Source organism: Lepidochelys olivacea (genome assembly GCF_965140295.1).
Source record: "Lepidochelys olivacea isolate rLepOli2 genome assembly, chromosome: 15".
Classification (NCBI taxonomy): Eukaryota; Metazoa; Chordata; order Testudines; family Cheloniidae; genus Lepidochelys; species Lepidochelys olivacea.
Window position 1 is genome coordinate 10,718,115 of NC_140425.1, and position 17,888 is coordinate 10,736,002.

The 17,888-nt window shown below is 43.5% G+C and overlaps 1 protein-coding gene across 2 annotated transcripts in view; it reads right to left on the bottom strand.

Moving 5' to 3' along the window:
* Positions 1-728: 728 nt before the first annotated feature.
* Positions 729-17,888, bottom strand: part of FBXO21 (F-box protein 21) — a 44,356-nt gene continuing 27,196 nt past the window's right edge. For both annotated transcript variants that reach the window (XM_084648806.1, XM_084648805.1), the window contains exons 10-12: positions 17,329-17,519; positions 14,987-15,144; positions 729-4,417 (exon numbers count right to left, since the gene is read on the bottom strand). In XM_084648806.1, coding sequence (XP_084504932.1) covers positions 4,239-4,417; positions 14,987-15,144; positions 17,329-17,519 — 528 coding nt within the window. In that variant the 3' untranslated portion in view covers positions 729-4,238. The remainder of the gene's footprint in view (positions 4,418-14,986; positions 15,145-17,328; positions 17,520-17,888) is intronic.

Below are 17,888 nucleotides of genomic sequence, written 5' to 3' on the forward strand. Positions count from 1 at the left end.
ATAAGAAGAGTGCATGGTCCCTCCCCAGCTTAAGTGTCTTGCTCCCGATGCAAATGATTTTTAAAAATGAATATTAGCATAGTTCAGCTCCGTAAGGGCTATTTCAGAAAAGTATGGTTGCCAAGTCAAGAAGATAAATGCAACAAATTGGAGAAATCAGCAAGGATGGCGTTAAGAGTTTTGGAGAGCCATAAGCAATAGCCAGAAGCTTGGCTTTCCCATTCCTGCCTTCAGTCCCAGTGCTAGAAGAGGGAATTGGACTTTGTGCACAATTGTAGCAGGTTGGGTGAGGGAGGAAAGAACTCAAAACACAACATCAAGACAAAATTGCTGAGGATTCTACAAGGAATCTAGAAGCAAGAGAGCCCGTGTAGTTACTAGATTTTCTGGTACTTAAGGCCAGCCATGGACACTAGTAAGCTGCTTTGTTTTTAGGGTCTAAGGCATATGCTTTAGAAAACTGAGCTTAATGTTAAAATGGAACTCCTGTCCACGTTGTAGAAAAACCTATTTTATATGCCTAATCAGACATACCAGAGAATGTAAAAAGAAGCATACCATATGGTTTCTTCTATTTCTGAAAACTCTTGGGGCATATCTTACCTATGGCATTCTTTACCCTTAAAAATGTTCCTAACAGCCCTTTGTGATCTGTTTTAAAACCCCACAAGCCTCTTGGTTTGTAACATGGTAGGTGGTCTGCTTTAGACGAAAAACAAATAGCCAAATTTTTAATCAATTATTTATTTTATTGGGATTTTCCAAGTCATAAGGGCCACAGGACATGGGGGGAAAAGTTGTCCGCACGTTGAATAAAAAAAAATTCAGGAAAAATACAAATTGGGAAAAATCAGAGCACCTAGAGAAACACGCGGATCATTAGGTATTGGACATTCCTTATCCATTATAAGAGAGATATGTAATGCTACGTTTCAGTGTTGTACAAGTGAAACATTGGCAAGAATCAAGGCCATTGCAGGCAAGTCTCAACATCCCCCAGATCCACTCGCTATCATCCTCATGTACCATGAAGTAAAAGTTACATAGCAATTTGAGTACTAGCATCCAGAACTGAGGTATCCAGTGCCCTGTCCCATCAGATAAATCAATACAAGAGTAAATCAGAGAATTCAGCACCAAGCATTTTATAGGTTTCAGAGTAACAGCCGTGTTAGTCTGTATTCGCAAAAAGAAAAGGAGTACTTGTGGCACCTTAGAGACTAACCAATTTATTTGAGCATAAGCTTTCGTGAGCCACAGCTCACTTCATTGGATGCATACTGTGGAAAGTGTAGAAGATCTTTTTATATACACACAAAGCATGAAAAAATACCTCCTCCCACCCCACTCTCCAATGTGATATATGCCATCATGTGCCAGCAACGCCCCTCTGCCATGTACATTGGTCAAACTGGACAGTCTCTACGTAAAAGAATAAATGGACACAAATCAGACGTCAAGAATTATAACATTCATAAATCAGTCGGAGAACACTTCAATCTCTCTGGTCACGCGATTACAGACATGAAAGTTGCTATATTACAACAAAAAACTTCAAATCCAGACTCCAGCGAGAAACTGTTGAATTGGAATTCATTTGCAAATTTGATACAATTAACTTAGGCTTGAATAGAGACTGGGAGTGGCTAAGTCATTAGGCAAGGTAACCTATTTCCCCTTGTTTTTTCCTACCCACCCCCCCGACGTTCTTGTTAAACCCTGGATTTGTGCTGGAAATGGCCCAACTTGATTATCATACACATTGTAAGGAGAGTGATCACTTTATATAAGCTATTACCAGCAGGAGAGTGGGGTGGGAGGAGGTATTTTTTCATGCTTTGTGTGTATATAAAAAGATCTTCTACACTTTCCAAAATCCACTTTCTAAAAAAATATATAAGTGCCCAAATAAAAATGTACACAAACAGGCTGTATGGGCTACTTTAGAGCTCATTTCATATCACTAAATTATAGCATATATTTAAAATGTGTCTCAATACATATTTACAGTTATAACTTGAGGTTAAATTTTTGTTTTAATGTTACCTTTGAAAGCAAAAGAAAACCAAGTCACACTGAAACACGCTGCTGAAATAAACTCCTATGTGACCAGAGCTTGTGTACGAGTTTAATTGCACGTGTACCATTGATATTCAATAACAGAATAAGAGTTTGCATTTATAAAGCACCTTTCAGCAGAGGATTTCAAAGCGCATTCCAACCATTTGCAAAACACCCTTGGGAGGTACTATAGGTAAATATTAGACCATCCATTCTGCAGATAAAGTGAGGCAGAGAGAAGTCACTTGCCCAAGGCCACACAGTGGGTAGTGGAAGAGCTGGGAACCTGGAAATCCTGACTCCTAGTCATCCGCCTCTTTCTACTAGATGTTTAAGAGTCAGATGCACAACAGCCTAGAAATTAAAACTGAGGGCAGTGTTCCCTCGTTTACTCAACTAGCAGAGTCCCTCCAAGCATGGGCAATTTTACAGGATAGGCCCTAAAAATTACATTTTCAACCCCTTAGAGACAGAGATTTGGAGTTTAGTTTGAAGTTTGCAGAGTTTGCACAGGGATTTAGCTACATTGCTCTCAAATCAGTGACAATTTTGTACCTAAATCCCCCTTCAATTCAGCTGGGATTATCAGAAAATTTATTGTAGCGTAATTTTATTCTTTTCTTTTTATTAGCACTATTAGGTTTTTTTCTGCTGCCTCTCTAAAGCGTTGAGGAACTTGCAGATCACGACAACTTTACTGTTGCTTGTTAAATATTTACACAAGACTGCGTGCAAATCAATGATTATCTTAAAAAGAAAGGTGCACGTTAGTGCACAGAGACATTTAAAATGTTAAAAGAATAAGGATTTCATCTTACTCTAAGTCTTCTCTCTATAACTATGTAAGTACAGCACATAGTAACTTCAGTAATTAGAAACAATGACTGCAGCCTGCCTAGAGTTATTAATTTAGAAACTAAAGTACTGTAGATATTCAATATCTTTGTAAATACTTTGCAACTTCACATCCAATTCTTATGTAACCCTAAAAGAACATAACCATGTACTATTTTTCTAGGCTTTGCAGACTCTACAGTGGCAGCCCCATTACAATTCAAGTGTCCTCAGTTTCTGAAGCACCTCCCTTGCAGAAGTCAGAATTTGGACAAATAGTTAACCCTTTTAACCCCCTCCAAAGGGCAGTTTTCTTTTGATCAAAAGAGAGAAGGCATCACGATATAGGAAATAAGGTCTTTATGTCTTGTTTGCCAGATGCTGGTGTCTATTGGCTTTCATGGCACAATCGCAATCTGACAGTATAGATAACGGCAGCTCACTAAATAAAGACTTCAGCAGTTTGCCATCACAAGATGGTGGTCCTACTAGCAAACTACAAAGTTTTAACAGTTTCAGCCGGGTAAGAGGAGACATGTAGAAAAATACATGTATGACCATATCACAAATTCAACACCATGAAGGGGACATAATGGAAGAAAAAGTACAGGTAGGAATCAGGGTCCCAACAAGAAGTTTATTGGGGCGAGAAAATTGCCAGGATCTTATTTTCTGTAACGATGTGTTCGTAACAGGTGGAAGCATTACACGGAGGAGGTCCATTTAAGTTACTGCTGAACTCACCATCATACGGTGTCTCATGATTCTTGTTCGAGAAAGTTGCCATGCCACTGCCAAGGCTGACAAGCCATTTCAGCACCGGAATGCTAGCAACACCAATCGTTGTCAGGGTAAGAGGAAAGTCAGAATCGAGGAAGCTATTGTGGAACTTCAGAGAGACCTTAAAACTACCACATACACAGAATATATACATATAAAAAAAATACTGCAAGTATGATCAATCTCCTTATCCATAACATGGGATTACTCCAGACTCCAGCTAGAGTCGTAACATGCTCAGATCCTAAATATGAAAAATAGATCATAAACACATGAGTGGTAAATGCAAGCACTCAAGGGGATAATACACTTCATTCATTATCTTGAAGTGACAATCAAAGTATGCCTTGTCTGGAATACCAATGGATCCCAAATTAATTGACTAGTGTTGGCAGATGGTGACTGAGTGGGTATTGGACTATTACAGGTTACGAAGTGTGATGCAATTCCTGGGGCATAAGCCTGAAGATCATTGTGAAAATTGGCTTCCATAATACTGTCCACAAAGAGGACACAGCAGCAGCTGTGATAAACTCTCTTCTGTCCTTGTGATCCAGTTACGCTCATTCCTTGACTGTACTGTAGATCTTTTGGACGGCTGCACAAGTAAGTTCCAAATCCTCAGGATACCTCATCTCCAGCTCTGCATTTGCCAGGTAGTGAGTGCCTGTAAATTCTGAAAAATAGCGGCCGATATCAGGGTGAGGGATTTCATTAGGCTCCAAGTTATATTCCAAGTTCTCTGTAGGGAGAAGAAAAAGCAGTTATCAGCACACTAATGCCCAGCAATGAAGAAGCTATTTGTCTCTGCCTTCAGTTAGTCAGGCTTCTGTTTGAGGGTTTTGCCTGCTTAGTTTTCTGAGCAGAGCGGATATATTTTTATACTACCACCAAACTACCATGCCTGAGAAGAGACCCGCGGGAATTAAACTAGAATGTCGGAATGCCAACCGGCTGTTGCTGTGAAGTCATTAATGGATATCAGTTCACTATGCAGAAGAGAAGGGAATGGTTCATATTGAAGAGAGAACAAGGACATCTGGGAATTAGGGCCCAATCCTATCGGCACTCCATCTATGTAGAAGCTACACAACTGGGCTCTAACTCCCACAGTCAGGAAGCCAATTCCCAGAAGAGGTCCTTACAAACTGCCAAATTGTTTGAAGAGCAAAGGAAAAGTCAGTTGTCTCAAACATGCACAAAGGAAGAACTGTATCTTCCCCCTTGAAGGCTCCCGAGGACCTGCTGGGATTTGAGCTACGTCTAGCACACAGAGATTAGCATTTAAAATTCAAATTTTCTGGAATAGCAGTCCTATCAGAAGTAAACGTTTACTCCTTACCACCACAGTATTTTCATGTTCTTTCCTATTTTTAAAACATGACCATTTAATCATTGCACACACAGAGATTAAAGTAAGATCAGAAGCAATGGTGCTACAGTAAGAAGATGAACCAAATGACTACTCGTTTATTCTGTCAGAGAAAAAGCTCTCATTTGTGTAAAGCAGCATTGCTGTGCAGTGGCCATTAGTGACTCTCAGGTGTATGATCCCTGTGGAGGTCTTGAATGATGTAATGTATACTTGGCAGCAACTGGAATACGGGTGAATACAAGCTATGCACAGCACTGTTTAGCTTATTTATAGTTCTTGGGGAGGATGCTGAGATCACTGCTTAGGAACAATCCATCCATCCCTAGCTCTGAAACTAGCTACAATTAAACTGATCTTTCACAAGCAATATGGTGAAAATCACTTAGAATTATTGGTAATGCATTTAGTAGTTAATTGTGACCCAAACCATATAAATCGCAACTGTTAAAACTTTAAAAAACAAACATATTTGTTTGAAATTCTCCCCCTCAAAATCCCACACTCTCTCCAAAGCACAAAACTGAAATTGATGCAACAAGCAAAAAGTGACCTGCACAGAGTTTGGAAGGGACAGGAAGCATGGGTGAGATATGGGATGGAAAGTAAGGACAAAACAACTGTAGCATACGAGATTGTGCTCCAGAACCAAAACCCCTGGAACTCACTAAAGATGAGAACTTGGGCTCTGCGACCAGCCAGTACTACAGTTACTAATTTAGATTACAAAAAGGGAAACAGATGAGAATATAACACATATAGTAAGATACTGGGGAAGATATTTTATTCTCATCCTAATAATGTGTGCAGAGAGAAGAAAATGTCATTTCTTAGAAAAAGCAGGACCTTCCAAAAAGTCTGCTTCATAAACACACAAGCATTGGGGCAGAGGCACAGATTCAAGAATCCCAAATACTACTTATTTTTGGACTACCAAGTGCAAAGTAAAATATTTGGGGAAATCTAGAACCACTAATCTCCCTGTATTTTACACCTACAAGTGTATCTGACCTTTACATTTAATTTTTAAACTTACCCTCATGTACTGTACTGCAAACTATGTTAGACAGCACCCTCTAGTGAAAGCTGAACCATATTCAGTCAAAATAAATTTTCATAATCAAAGTGCTTCAGAAACATTTAATCAATCTTTGTAACACCCCTGTGATGAAGGTATTGTCCCCATTTTATAGAGAGTGAGAGGAAGGCAAGTGAAGTAATCTGCCCAAGATCAAAGGGGAAGTTAGTGTCACAGGAAGGATCAGAATGCAGGAGTTCCTAGCACTCAATATTCCTGTGTTCGGACCACCACCAGATTTATTTTTTTATATAGTACAGTGCATTAAAAATGGCCAGAACAATTTCTATAAAAGGCATAGTGATCATAAAAATGAAACCTTCCATTACACAATGACTTTACTCCTGATTTTTGACCAAATCTCCTTAGAAACCTGACAAAAACAAGAAAAAAAATCCTCACAAAAGCCAAAAAATTCAGGGTTAAGGCTGAAATTCCATCATAGAATATCAGGGTTGGAAGTGTAACAGAAGGGACCTCAGGTGGTCATCTAGTCCAACCCCCTGCACAAAGCAGGGCCAATCCAACACTGAATCATCCCAGCCAGGGCTCTGACAAGCTGGACCTTAAAAATCTCAAAGGAAGGAGATTCCACCACCTCCCTAGGTAACCCATTCCAGTGCTTCACCACCCTCCTAGTGAAATAGTGTTTCCTAATATCCAACCTAGACCTCACCCACTGCAACTTGAGACCATTACTCCTTGTTCTGTCATCTGTCACCACTGAGAACAGTCTTGATCCATCCTCTTTGGAACCCCCTTTCAGGTAGCTGAAAGCAGCTATCAAATCCCCCCTCATTCTTCTCTCCTGCAGACTAAATAATCCCAGTTCCCTCAGCCTCTCCTCATAAGTCATGTGTTCCAGTCCCCTCATCATTTTTGTTGCCCTCCGCTGGACGCTTTCCAATTTTTCCACATCCTTCTTGTAGCATGGGGCCCAAAACTGGACACACTACTCCAGATGAGGCCTCACTAATGTCGAATAGAGGGGAACGATCACGTCCCTCCATCTGCTGGCAATGCCCCTACTTATACAGCCCAAAATGCTGTTAGCCTTCTTGGCAACAAGGGCACACTATTGACTCATATCCAGCTTCTTGTCCATTGTAACTCCTAGGTCCTTTTCTGCAGAATTGCTGCCTAGCCACTCAGTCCCTAGTCTGTAGCGGAGCATAGGATTCTTCCATCCTAAGTGCAGGACTCTGCACTTGTCCTTGTTGAGCGTCATGAGATTTCTTTTGGCCCAATCCTCTCATTTGTCTAGGTCCCTCTGTATCCTATCCCTACCCTCCAGCGTATCTACCACTCCTCCCAGTTTAGTGTCATCTGCAAACTTGCTGACGGTGCAGTCCACGCCATCCTCCAGATCATTAAAGAAGATATTGAACAAAACCAGCCCCAAGACCGACTCTTGGGGCACTCCGCTTGATACCGGCTGACAACTAGACATGGAGCTATTGATCACTACCCGTTAAGCCCGACGATCTAACCAGTTTTCTATCCACCTTATAGTCCATTCATCCAGCCCATACTTCTTTAACTTGCTGGCAAGAATATTGTGGGAGACCGTAACAAAAGCTTTGCTAAAGTCAAGGAATAACACGTCCACTGCTTTACCTTCATCCACAGAGCCAATTATCTCCTCATAGAAGGCAATTAGATTAGTCAGGCATGACTTGCCCTTGGTGAATCCATGCTGACTGTTCCTGATCACTTTCCTCTCCTCTAAGTGCTTCATAATTGATTCCTTGAGGATCTGCTCCATGATTTTCCAGGGACTGAGGTGAGGCTGACTGGCCTGTAGTTCCCAGGATCCTCCTCCTTCCCTTTTTTAAAGATAGGCACTACATTAGCCTTTTTCCAGTCTTCCGGGACCTCCCCCGACGGCCATGAGTTTTCAAAGATAATGGCCAATGGCTCTGCAATCACATTCGCCAGCTCCTTTAGCACTCTCGGATGCAGCGCATCCAGCCCCATGGACTTGTGCTCATCCAGCTTTTCTAAATAGTCCCAAATCACTTCTTTCTTCACAGAGGGCTGGTCACCTCCTCCCCATGCTGTGCTGCCCAGTGCAGTAGTCTGGGAGCTGACCTTGTTCGTGAAGACAGAGGCAAAAAAAGCATTACGGACATTAGCTTTTTCCACATCCTCTGTCACTAGGTTGCCTCCCTCATTCAGTAAGGGGCCCACACTTTCTTTGACTTTCTTCTTGTTGCTAACATACTTGAAGAAACCCCTCTTGTTACTCTTAACATCTCTTGCTAGCTGCAACTCCAGGTGTGATTTGGCCTTCCTGATTTCACTCCTGCATGCCTGAGCAATATTTTTATACTCCTCCTTAGTCATTTGTCCATTCTTTTTTGTGTTTAAGATCAGCAAGGATTTCACTGTTAAGCCAAACTGGTCGCCTGCCATATTTACTATTCTTTCTACACATCGGGATGGTTTGTTCCTGTAACCTCAATAAGGATTCTTTAAAATACAGCCAGCTCTCCTGGACTCCTTTCCCCCTCATGTTATTCTCTCAGGGGATCCTGCCCATCAGTTCCCCGAGGGAGTCAGGCTGCTTTTCTCAAGTCCAGGATCCGTATTCTGCTGCTCTCCTTTCTTCCTTGTGTCAGGATAAGTGCAGGGTCCTGCACTTAGGACGGAAGAACCCAATGCACAGCTACAGACTAGGGACCGAATGGCTAGGCAGCAGTTCTGCGGAAAAGGACCTAGGGGTGACAGTGGACGAGAAGCTGGATATGAGTCAGCAGTGTGCCCTTGTTGCCAAGAAGGCCAATGGCATTTTGGGATGTATAAGTAGGGGCATAGCGAGCAGATCGAGGGACATGATCGTTCCCCTCTATTCAACATTGGTGAGGCCTCATCTGGAGTACTGTGTCCAGTTTTGGGCCCCACACTTGAAGAAGGATGTGGATAAATTGGAGAGAGTCCAGCGAAGGGCAACAAAAATGATTAGGGGACTGGAACACATGACTTATGAGGAGAGGCTGAGGGAGCTGGGATTGTTTAGCCTGCAGGAGAGAAGAATGAGGGGGGATTTGATAGCTGCTTTCAACTACCTGAAAGGGGGTTCCAAAGAGGATGGCTCTAGACTGTTCTCAATGGTAGCAGATGACAGAACGAGGAGTAATGGTCTCAAGTTGCAGTGGGGGAGGTTTAGATTGGATATTAGGAAAAACTTTTTCACTAAGAGGGTGGTGAAACACTGGAATGAGTTACCTAGGGAGGTGGTAGAATCTCCTTCCTTAGAGGTTTTTAAGGTCAGGCTTGACAAAGCCCTGGCTGGGATGATTTAACTGGGAATTGGTCCTGCTTTGAGCAGGGGGTTGGACTAGATGACCTTCTGGGGTCCCTTCCAACCCTGATATTCTATGATTCTATGATCCTGAACTCTACTGTCTCAGGGTGACTGCCTCCCAGGTTCCCATCCACTTTTGCTTTCCCTACTAATTCTTCCCAGTTTGGGAGCAGTAGGTCAAGAAGAGCTCTGCTCCTAGTTGGTTCCTCCAGCACTTGCACCAGGAAACTGTCCCCTACACTTTCCAAAAACATCTTGGATTGTATGTGCACCGCTGTATTGCTCTTCCAGAAGATATCAGGGTGACTGAAGTCTCCCATGAGAACCAGGGCCTGCGATCTAGTAACTTCCGTTAGTTGCCGGAAGAAAGCCTCGTCTACCTCATCCCCCTGGTCTGGTAGTCTATAGCAGACTCCCACCACAACATCACCCTTGTTGCTCACACTTCTCAACTTAATCCAGAGACTCATGTTTTTCTGCAGTTTCATACCGGCGCTCTGAGCATTCATACTGCTCTCTTAGGCCTGGTCTACGCTATGAGTTTATGCTGATTTTAGCAGCGTTAAATCAAATTAACCCTGTACCCGTCCACACAAAGAAGCCATTTTTGTCAACATAAAGGGCTCTTAACATCGATTTCTGTACTCCTCCCTGAGGGGATTAGTGCTGAAATCGACATCGCCGTTTTGAATTAGGGTTAGTGTGGACGCAATTCGATGTTATTGGCCTCCAGGAGCTATCCCACAGTGCACCATTGTGACCGCTCTGGACAGCGCTCTGAACTTGGATGTACTGGCCAGGTGTACAGGAAAAGCCCTGGGAACTTTTGACTCATTTCCTGTTTGGCCAGGTGAGCTCATGAGCACAGGTGACCATGCAGTCCCAGAATCGAAAAAGAGCTCCAGCATGGACCGAACAGGAGGTACTGGATCTGATCACTGTATGGGGAGAGGAATCCGTGCTATCAGAACTACGTTCCAAAAGACGAAATGCCAAAACATTTCAAAAAATCTCCAAGGCCATGAAGGACAGAGGCTACAGCAGGGACGCAACACAGTGCCACGTGAAACTTAAGGAGCCTCAGACAAGCGTACCAGAAAACCAAAGAATCACACGGATGCTCCAGGACAAAGCCCCAGACATGCCACTTCTATGCTAAGCTGCATGCAATTCTAGGGGGGGCCGCCACCATTACCCCACCCTTATCTGTGGACTCCGATGATGGGTTACTTTCCATCATGCCTGAGGATTTTGCGGACGGGGAAGATGAGGAGCACGACGAGCTTGGGGAGAGCACGCAGCACATCGTTCTCCCCGACAGCCAGGATCTTTTTATCACCCTGACTGAAACACCCTCCCAACCCAACCAAGCTGGAGAAGGGACCTCTGGTGAGTGTACTCATTAAAATATAATACATGTTTTAAAAGCAAGCATTTTTTAATGATTCATTTGCCCTGAGGACTTGAGATGCATTTTTGGCCAGTACAGCTACTGGAAAAGTCTGTTAACGTGTCTGGGGATGGAGCGGAAATGCTCCAGGGACAACTCCATGAAGCTCTCCTGGAGGTACTCTAAAAGCCTTTGCAGAAGGTTTCTGGGGAGAGCAGCCTTATTCTGTCCTCCATGGTAGAACACTTTACCACACCATGCCAGCAGCAAGTAATCTGGTATCACTGCATGACAAAGCCTGGCAGCGTATGGTCCCGGTGTTTGCTGGCATTCAAGTAACATCCGTTCTTTCTCTCTCTGTGTTATCCTCAGAGAGCGATATCGTTCATGGTAACCTGGTTGAAATAGGGGAATTTAATTAAGGGACATTCAGAGGTGGCCGTTCCTACTGGGCTGTTTGCCTGTGGTTGAAAAGACTAACTCCCCGCAGTTAGCGAAGTGGTGGTGGGAGGACATTAGCATTGAGCTGTTCGCATTTGGCTAGCAGGGGGTAAAGCGATCATCACAGGGAACTGGATGGTTGGGGGGGTTAGTTTGGTTTCTGCTGCTGCATGTTAACACAAAAACCAGAGCACTAAATGGCCAACTCAACGGGCTTTGCTTGTATGGGAAAGGAGGGCGCTGCTGTTATGAAGGTTGCAGAAGCCAAAAGACCATGGCTTACCATGGCCGCCTGCAAGCCGAATTCTGTTGCCCGGCACTGCGTGTGTGATCTCTAACACCAAAGCCGCAGGCACTCAATATAAGATGCAGAATGCGACCTTGTACCAAAATCACACGTGCTATGTAATGTGAATAGTGTTGTTCACCGTGAAAGAGTATAGCTGTTGTTCTGCGAAATATATCTTTTTAAATACTTCACTCCCTTTTTTTCCCTCCCGCAGCTGCAAATGTTTCAAGCCTTCCTCCTCCGTCCCAAAGGCTATTTCAGATAAGGCGGTGAAAAAAAATGCACGTGCGATGAAATGTTCTCTAAGCGCATGCAGTCGTCCGGCACTAACAGAGCTCAGCAGAACGTGTGGAAGGACACAGTAGCACAGTATACGAAAGCGGCCAATGAACGTGAGGACAGGAGGGATGATCGAGATGAGAGGTGGCAGCAGGAAGATCAGAGAAGGCAGGATGCAACGCTGGAGCTACTGTGGGATCAAACGGACATGCTCCGGCATCTGGTGGAGGTTCAGGAACGGCAGCAGGATTACAGACTGCAGCTGCAGCCCCTGTTTAACCGCCCTCCCTCCTCCCCAAGTTCCATAGCCTCCTCACCCAGACGCCCAAGAACGTGGGCGGGGGGGAGGAGAGGAGGCTCCGAGCACCCAACCACTCCACCCCAGTGGACAGCCCAAGCAACAGAAGGCTGTCATTCAACAAGTTTTGAAGTGGCCTTTTCCTTTCCTCCTCCCACACCCCACCTGGTCTACTTTGTGAGTTCTCTCTCTATTTTTATAATCAATTAATAAAGAATACGTGGTTTTTAAACGATAATGACTTTATTTCCTTTGCAAGCAAGCTGTGATAGAAGCGGGGAGGGTGGGTTGCTTACAGGGAATTAGAGTCAATCAAGGGGGCAGGTTTTCATCAAGGAGAAACCAACAGAAGTGTCTCACGGTACCCTGGCCAGTCATGAAACTAGTTTTCAAAGCTTCTCTGATGCACAGTGGTTCCTGCTGTGTTCTTCTAATCGCCCTGGTGTCTGGCTGCATGTATTCAGTGGCCAGGTGATTTGTCTCAACGTCCCACTCCGCCATAAACTTCTCCCCCTTACTCTCACAGAGTGCTTGTGGAGCACACAGCAAGCAGCAAGAACAATGGGAATACTGGTTTCACCGAGGTCATAGCGAGTCAGTAAACTGCGCCAGCGACCCTTTAAACATCCAAATGCACACTCTACCACCATTCTGCGCTTGCTCAGCCTATAGTTGAACAGCTCCTTACTACTGTCCAGGGTGCCTGTGTATGGCTTCATAAGCCAGGGCATTAAGGGGTAGGCTGGGTCCCTAAGCATAACTATAGGCATTTCAACATCCTCAACAGTAATTTTCTGGTCTAGGAAGTAAATCCCTTCCTGCAGCCGTTTAAACAGACCAGAGTTCCTGAAGATGCGAGCGTCATGAACCTTTCCCGGCCATCCCACGTTGATGCTGGTGAAACATCCCTTGTGATCCACCAGTGCTTGCAGCACCATTGAGCAGTACCTCTTACGGTTTATGTACTGGCTGCCCTGGTTCTCCAGTGCCAAGATAGGATTATGCGCTCTGTCTATAGCCCCACCACAGTTAGGGAATCCCATTGCAACAAAGACATCTACAGAGTCACTACCTTTGATAGCAGCAGCTCAATGATTGCGTTGGCTACTTGCATCACAGCAACCCCCACAGTAGAGTTGCCCACTCCAAATTGATTACTGACTGACTGGTAGCTTCCACAGGGCTATTGCCACTCGCTTTTGAACTGTGAGGGCTGCTCTCATCTTGGTATTCTTGTGCTTCAGGGCAGGGGAAAGCAAGTCACTAAGTTCCATGAAGCTGCCCTTACGCATGCGAAAGTTTCGGAGCCACTGGGAATCATCCCAAACCTGCAACACTATGCGGTCCCACCAGTCTGTGATTGTTTCCCGGGCCCAGAATCGGTATTCCACGGCATGAGCCTGCCCCATTAACACCATGATCTCTAAATTGCCGGGGACCGTGGTTTGAGAGAAATCTGTGTCCATGTCCTCATCACTCTCGTCACCATGCTGCTGTAGCCTCCTCACCTGGTTTTTCAGGTTCTGGTTCTGCATAAACTGCACAATAATGCGTGAGGTGTTTACAATGGTCATAACTGCTGTGATGAACTGAACAGGCTCCATGCTTGCCCTGTTATGGCGTCTGCTTGGGGAATCCAAGGAAAAGGGCGCAAAATGATTGTCTGCCGTTGCTTTCATGGAGGGAGGGTTGACTGACGACATTTACCCATAATCACCCGCAACAAATTTTTGGCTCCATCAGGCATTGGGAGCTCAGCCCAGAATTCCAATGGGCAGCGGGGACTGCGGGATAGCTACCCACAGTACACCACTTGGAACGTCGACACTTGCCACAGTACTGTGGATGCACAAAGCTGAATTAATGTGCTTAGTATGGATGCATGCACTCGACTTTGTACAATCTGTTCCCAAAAATTGACTTCTGTAAAATCGGAGTAATTTCGTAGTGTAGATATACCCTTACATACAGTGCAACTCCCTCACCTTTTCTGCCCTTCCTGAACAGCTTATATCCATCCATGACAGTACTCCAGTCACGTGAGTTATCCCACCAAGTCTCTGTTATTCCAGTCACACCATAATTCCTTGACTGTGCCAGGACTTCCAGATCTCCCTGCTTGTTTCCCAGGCTTCTTGCATTTGTGTATAGGCACTTAAGGTAACTCGCTGATCGTCCCGCTTTCTCAGTATGAGGCAGGAGCCCTCCCCTCTTGCGCCCTCCTGCTTGTGCTTCCTCCCCGTGTCCCACTTCCCCACTTACCTCAGAGCTTTGGTCTCCTTCCCCTGGTGAACCTAGTTTAAAGCCCTCCTCACTAGGTTACATCCTTAACATATTCTGTTTAGACAATGAAGCTCACCTGCTACGTGTTCAGACTGTTCTGAGGCCCCTTACAGAATTGCATCAACTGTAATACTACCAAATAATTTTCAGATTTAAGTAAAAGTTGGATCTATTCTTCCAAACACAGCAATCAAAGTTTTCAGCAGTGTTTTCTTATCATGTAAACTATTAAAGGTATTTCAAAATAAAATTGGAGGGTGGCAAGTTAAACTGAAGTTAACTTTTCAGTTCATTCCTAGTAGTACTGATCTCATTGAGAAGTTATGGGGGTGTTCAGAAGCAAGGTAGGTCAATTTAAGATTTGAATATCAGTTTCCTTCTTGCTTTAATCTTGATTTTCAGAGTACATATTAATCTGTTTAAACAATAATCCCTAGTGTTTTAATATCCATATAACTTTAGCGTAAATATTAACATTGTTCAAATAGTAAGCAGAACAGATCTGATATACCACACATGTACAAATAAATGAAATGCACACGTATCACATCTACAGGCTGATTTATTTGCTCACCTTGAGCAGCGTATCTGCAGGATCCATCCTCCACCAGCACATTGTAAAAAGGTTGATGGGGGCCATGAGGTAGGCTATGGACATTCATATTTCTAATCCATTCTTGTCCCATCATGCAGGTGGGATCCCAGCCATAGATGACACAGTTATAGCCGTATCTAATTAGAAGTATTAAAAAAATTAATCAAAATCTTGGAAAGGTGCACAGCTAGATACTCTTCTTGAGAGAGGAAGACTACCACTAAAGGGTATGGGATCTGCATGCTGGCACTCATGAGCTCCTGGGAGAGATTCTGTATAAAGAACACCATTGACTGAAGTAGATTAAGAAATTCATGTTCTACCCTCAAACCGAAGACACAGCAAATAAAGAGTAATTCTGAGAACAAAAGATTAATGGAGTTCTCATGGTGCCAATTCTAATCCAATCCACCTGAGCATGGGACTGCAAGTGGAAGACTTGTTCAAAGAGATCCTTTTACAATATTCCTTCGTATGGGACGGAATTGGAACAGTCATCCCGTACTTTAACTCCGTGGTCAAAGAAAATATTTTGAATAATAAAGCAAACTCACATTTGTTTAACTGAACACAAACAGCCATTCTCTCCCCATCTCTGCTGATAAACCAGTAATCATTTTCACCATGGTTCTTGCCTCACACCCATCCAAATCACTTCAGAGATGACAACACCTTCTTTCCATTTCCTCAATGGCTGATCAGTCCCAGCCTATCCTTCACCATAGTATTTGAATGCCCAGAGCAGGACAGCATCTACTAGCTCACAGCCCATACACCATAAATCTTACTTTGCAGCAAATGGTCATATGGGATCATGCCACAACTTGTAAGCCCAAGGGCAAAATTCCAATAAAGAAGTTTTTTATGCAGAATTAGGTTACAAGAATTTCTAAAGGGTGAAGTACAACCTTGTAAGAGCCTCAGGTATGTAGTTCACGTATACTGCCCCCAATCCCACCTTCCTTGGTAACAAACACCTTGCTGTCATATAAGCACATAGGGACCACTGTGATCATCTAGTCTGACCTCCTGTATAAAACACACGCCATAGAACTTTCCCAAAATATTTCCTATAGCAGATTTTTTAGAAAGCCATCCAGTATGGATTTTAAAATGGTCAGTGATGGAGAATCCACCATAACCCTTGGTAAATTCATACTATGGACCTCGTCAAGTTTCCTTCAAACGAACTAACTCCCAAATGACAAATACAAATCATGAGTTAAATACTAAAAGACAAACAAACAGTTTGTGGCACAGATTAAAGTGAATTTGAAAACTACAGTGAAATTACAGTAAAACAGAAAAATTAAGAATTGGGAAGGAGAAAAGATGTAGTCTAAGAGTAAATTTGGGGAAAAAGCATATTTAGTTGCTATGCTCTGGTCAAATATTAAAACTGCAATCAAACCTATTACAATGCAAACTGACCTGCAGCTTACATTTAACACTCAGTTTAGAAGTCATTGTATGGGGAGGGACAATTATTGTCTATTCCTGCCATGTGACCCTAGGATTTCTGGGCAACGAGTTTCCAGAAACATAAAACCTATTATATTTTTCTAGCGTTATACGTGATTGTGTGGTACCCTCTGAGAAGTCAAAGTGACTGTGTCTGTCCTTAAACCTGCTCCTCATGCACTTATCAGGAACCGGGCCAGAAAAGCAGCAGAAGTAGCACATCACCAGCAGGTTGCATCCCCCAAAAATAAAGGCAGAAAAATGAAGTCTCCAGTGAATGGGGGGGGTGGAGGGGGAGGAGGAGAGATATTATGGGAGAAAGATGATGTATAAGATTTTCTTGTTCCTTCCCACTGTCCCTTCAAAGAGGACAGAAGAGCAAGAACAGAGGAAACAATGCGATATACTCATTGCTATCAGTACTATTCCAAGAGCTTAGCCATATAATCCCTGCCAACACATTAACACTTAGGGTTCAGATGGCTCATCTTCATGGTCCTCTTACTAAGCAAAGAATGGACAACACACTTGCGATCCATCAAAGGACAGCGAAGTATACAGAAGTCAGGCTTCATATCTCTAAAAGGATACATAAATAACTACACATAGGGGCAGTATGTTCCTTCTCAGACACTTCTCTAACCCTTCCTTAGCATGTAATAAAAATGATGATCAATCGCAGCAAGAAGGAAGCAGCTGAATGCATTATTCCATACACAAACAAGAGCACACAGTGTTACAGTAAAAAGAAAAGGAGTACTTGTGGCACCTTAGAGACTAACCAATTTATTTGAGCATAAGCTTTCGTGAGCTACAGCTCACTTCATCTTTTGGACACTGAAAGGTTCAGAGTTGATTACCTCTTGTGTTTCATGACCAGCCCAATAGAAAAGCAGATATCTTTGTGCTTCTCATCAGAACGGTGCTTCACCTCAGGTCCCACTTCCTCCTTACGGCGTTCAATATGCTCTAAGGTATGCTGAACTAAATATCCTACTGCCCCATGCTGGGATGGATCCAACACCTGAACATGCTGCAGGATATCCAGAACCTTCAGCAGGGAGAGAAAGACAACTAGGTTTATAAACAGTGTCTATAGTAGCTTTTAAAAGAAAAAAGAAAAGAAAACTATCTTCTCCATAGACCCTAAGTGCCCAATTCTAGATGTCTGCTCCTCTTCAGATCAGGGTTCTCAAAACTTTTTCCATAAGGTGAACCACATTTTGCTACAGATTTTGGACCAGTTGCCATCTATCCACCACGGCACAGACTACCTCCTGTCCCATTCAGCATCATGTAACATGCATGTGACAACTACTGCAATTACTTACCGGAAAAGTAATATTAGGAAAATATTTAACAAATCAACTGCCTTTTATTGCAGTTTAGCAAGTGAAAGTGAGGAACCAGCACCCTGCAA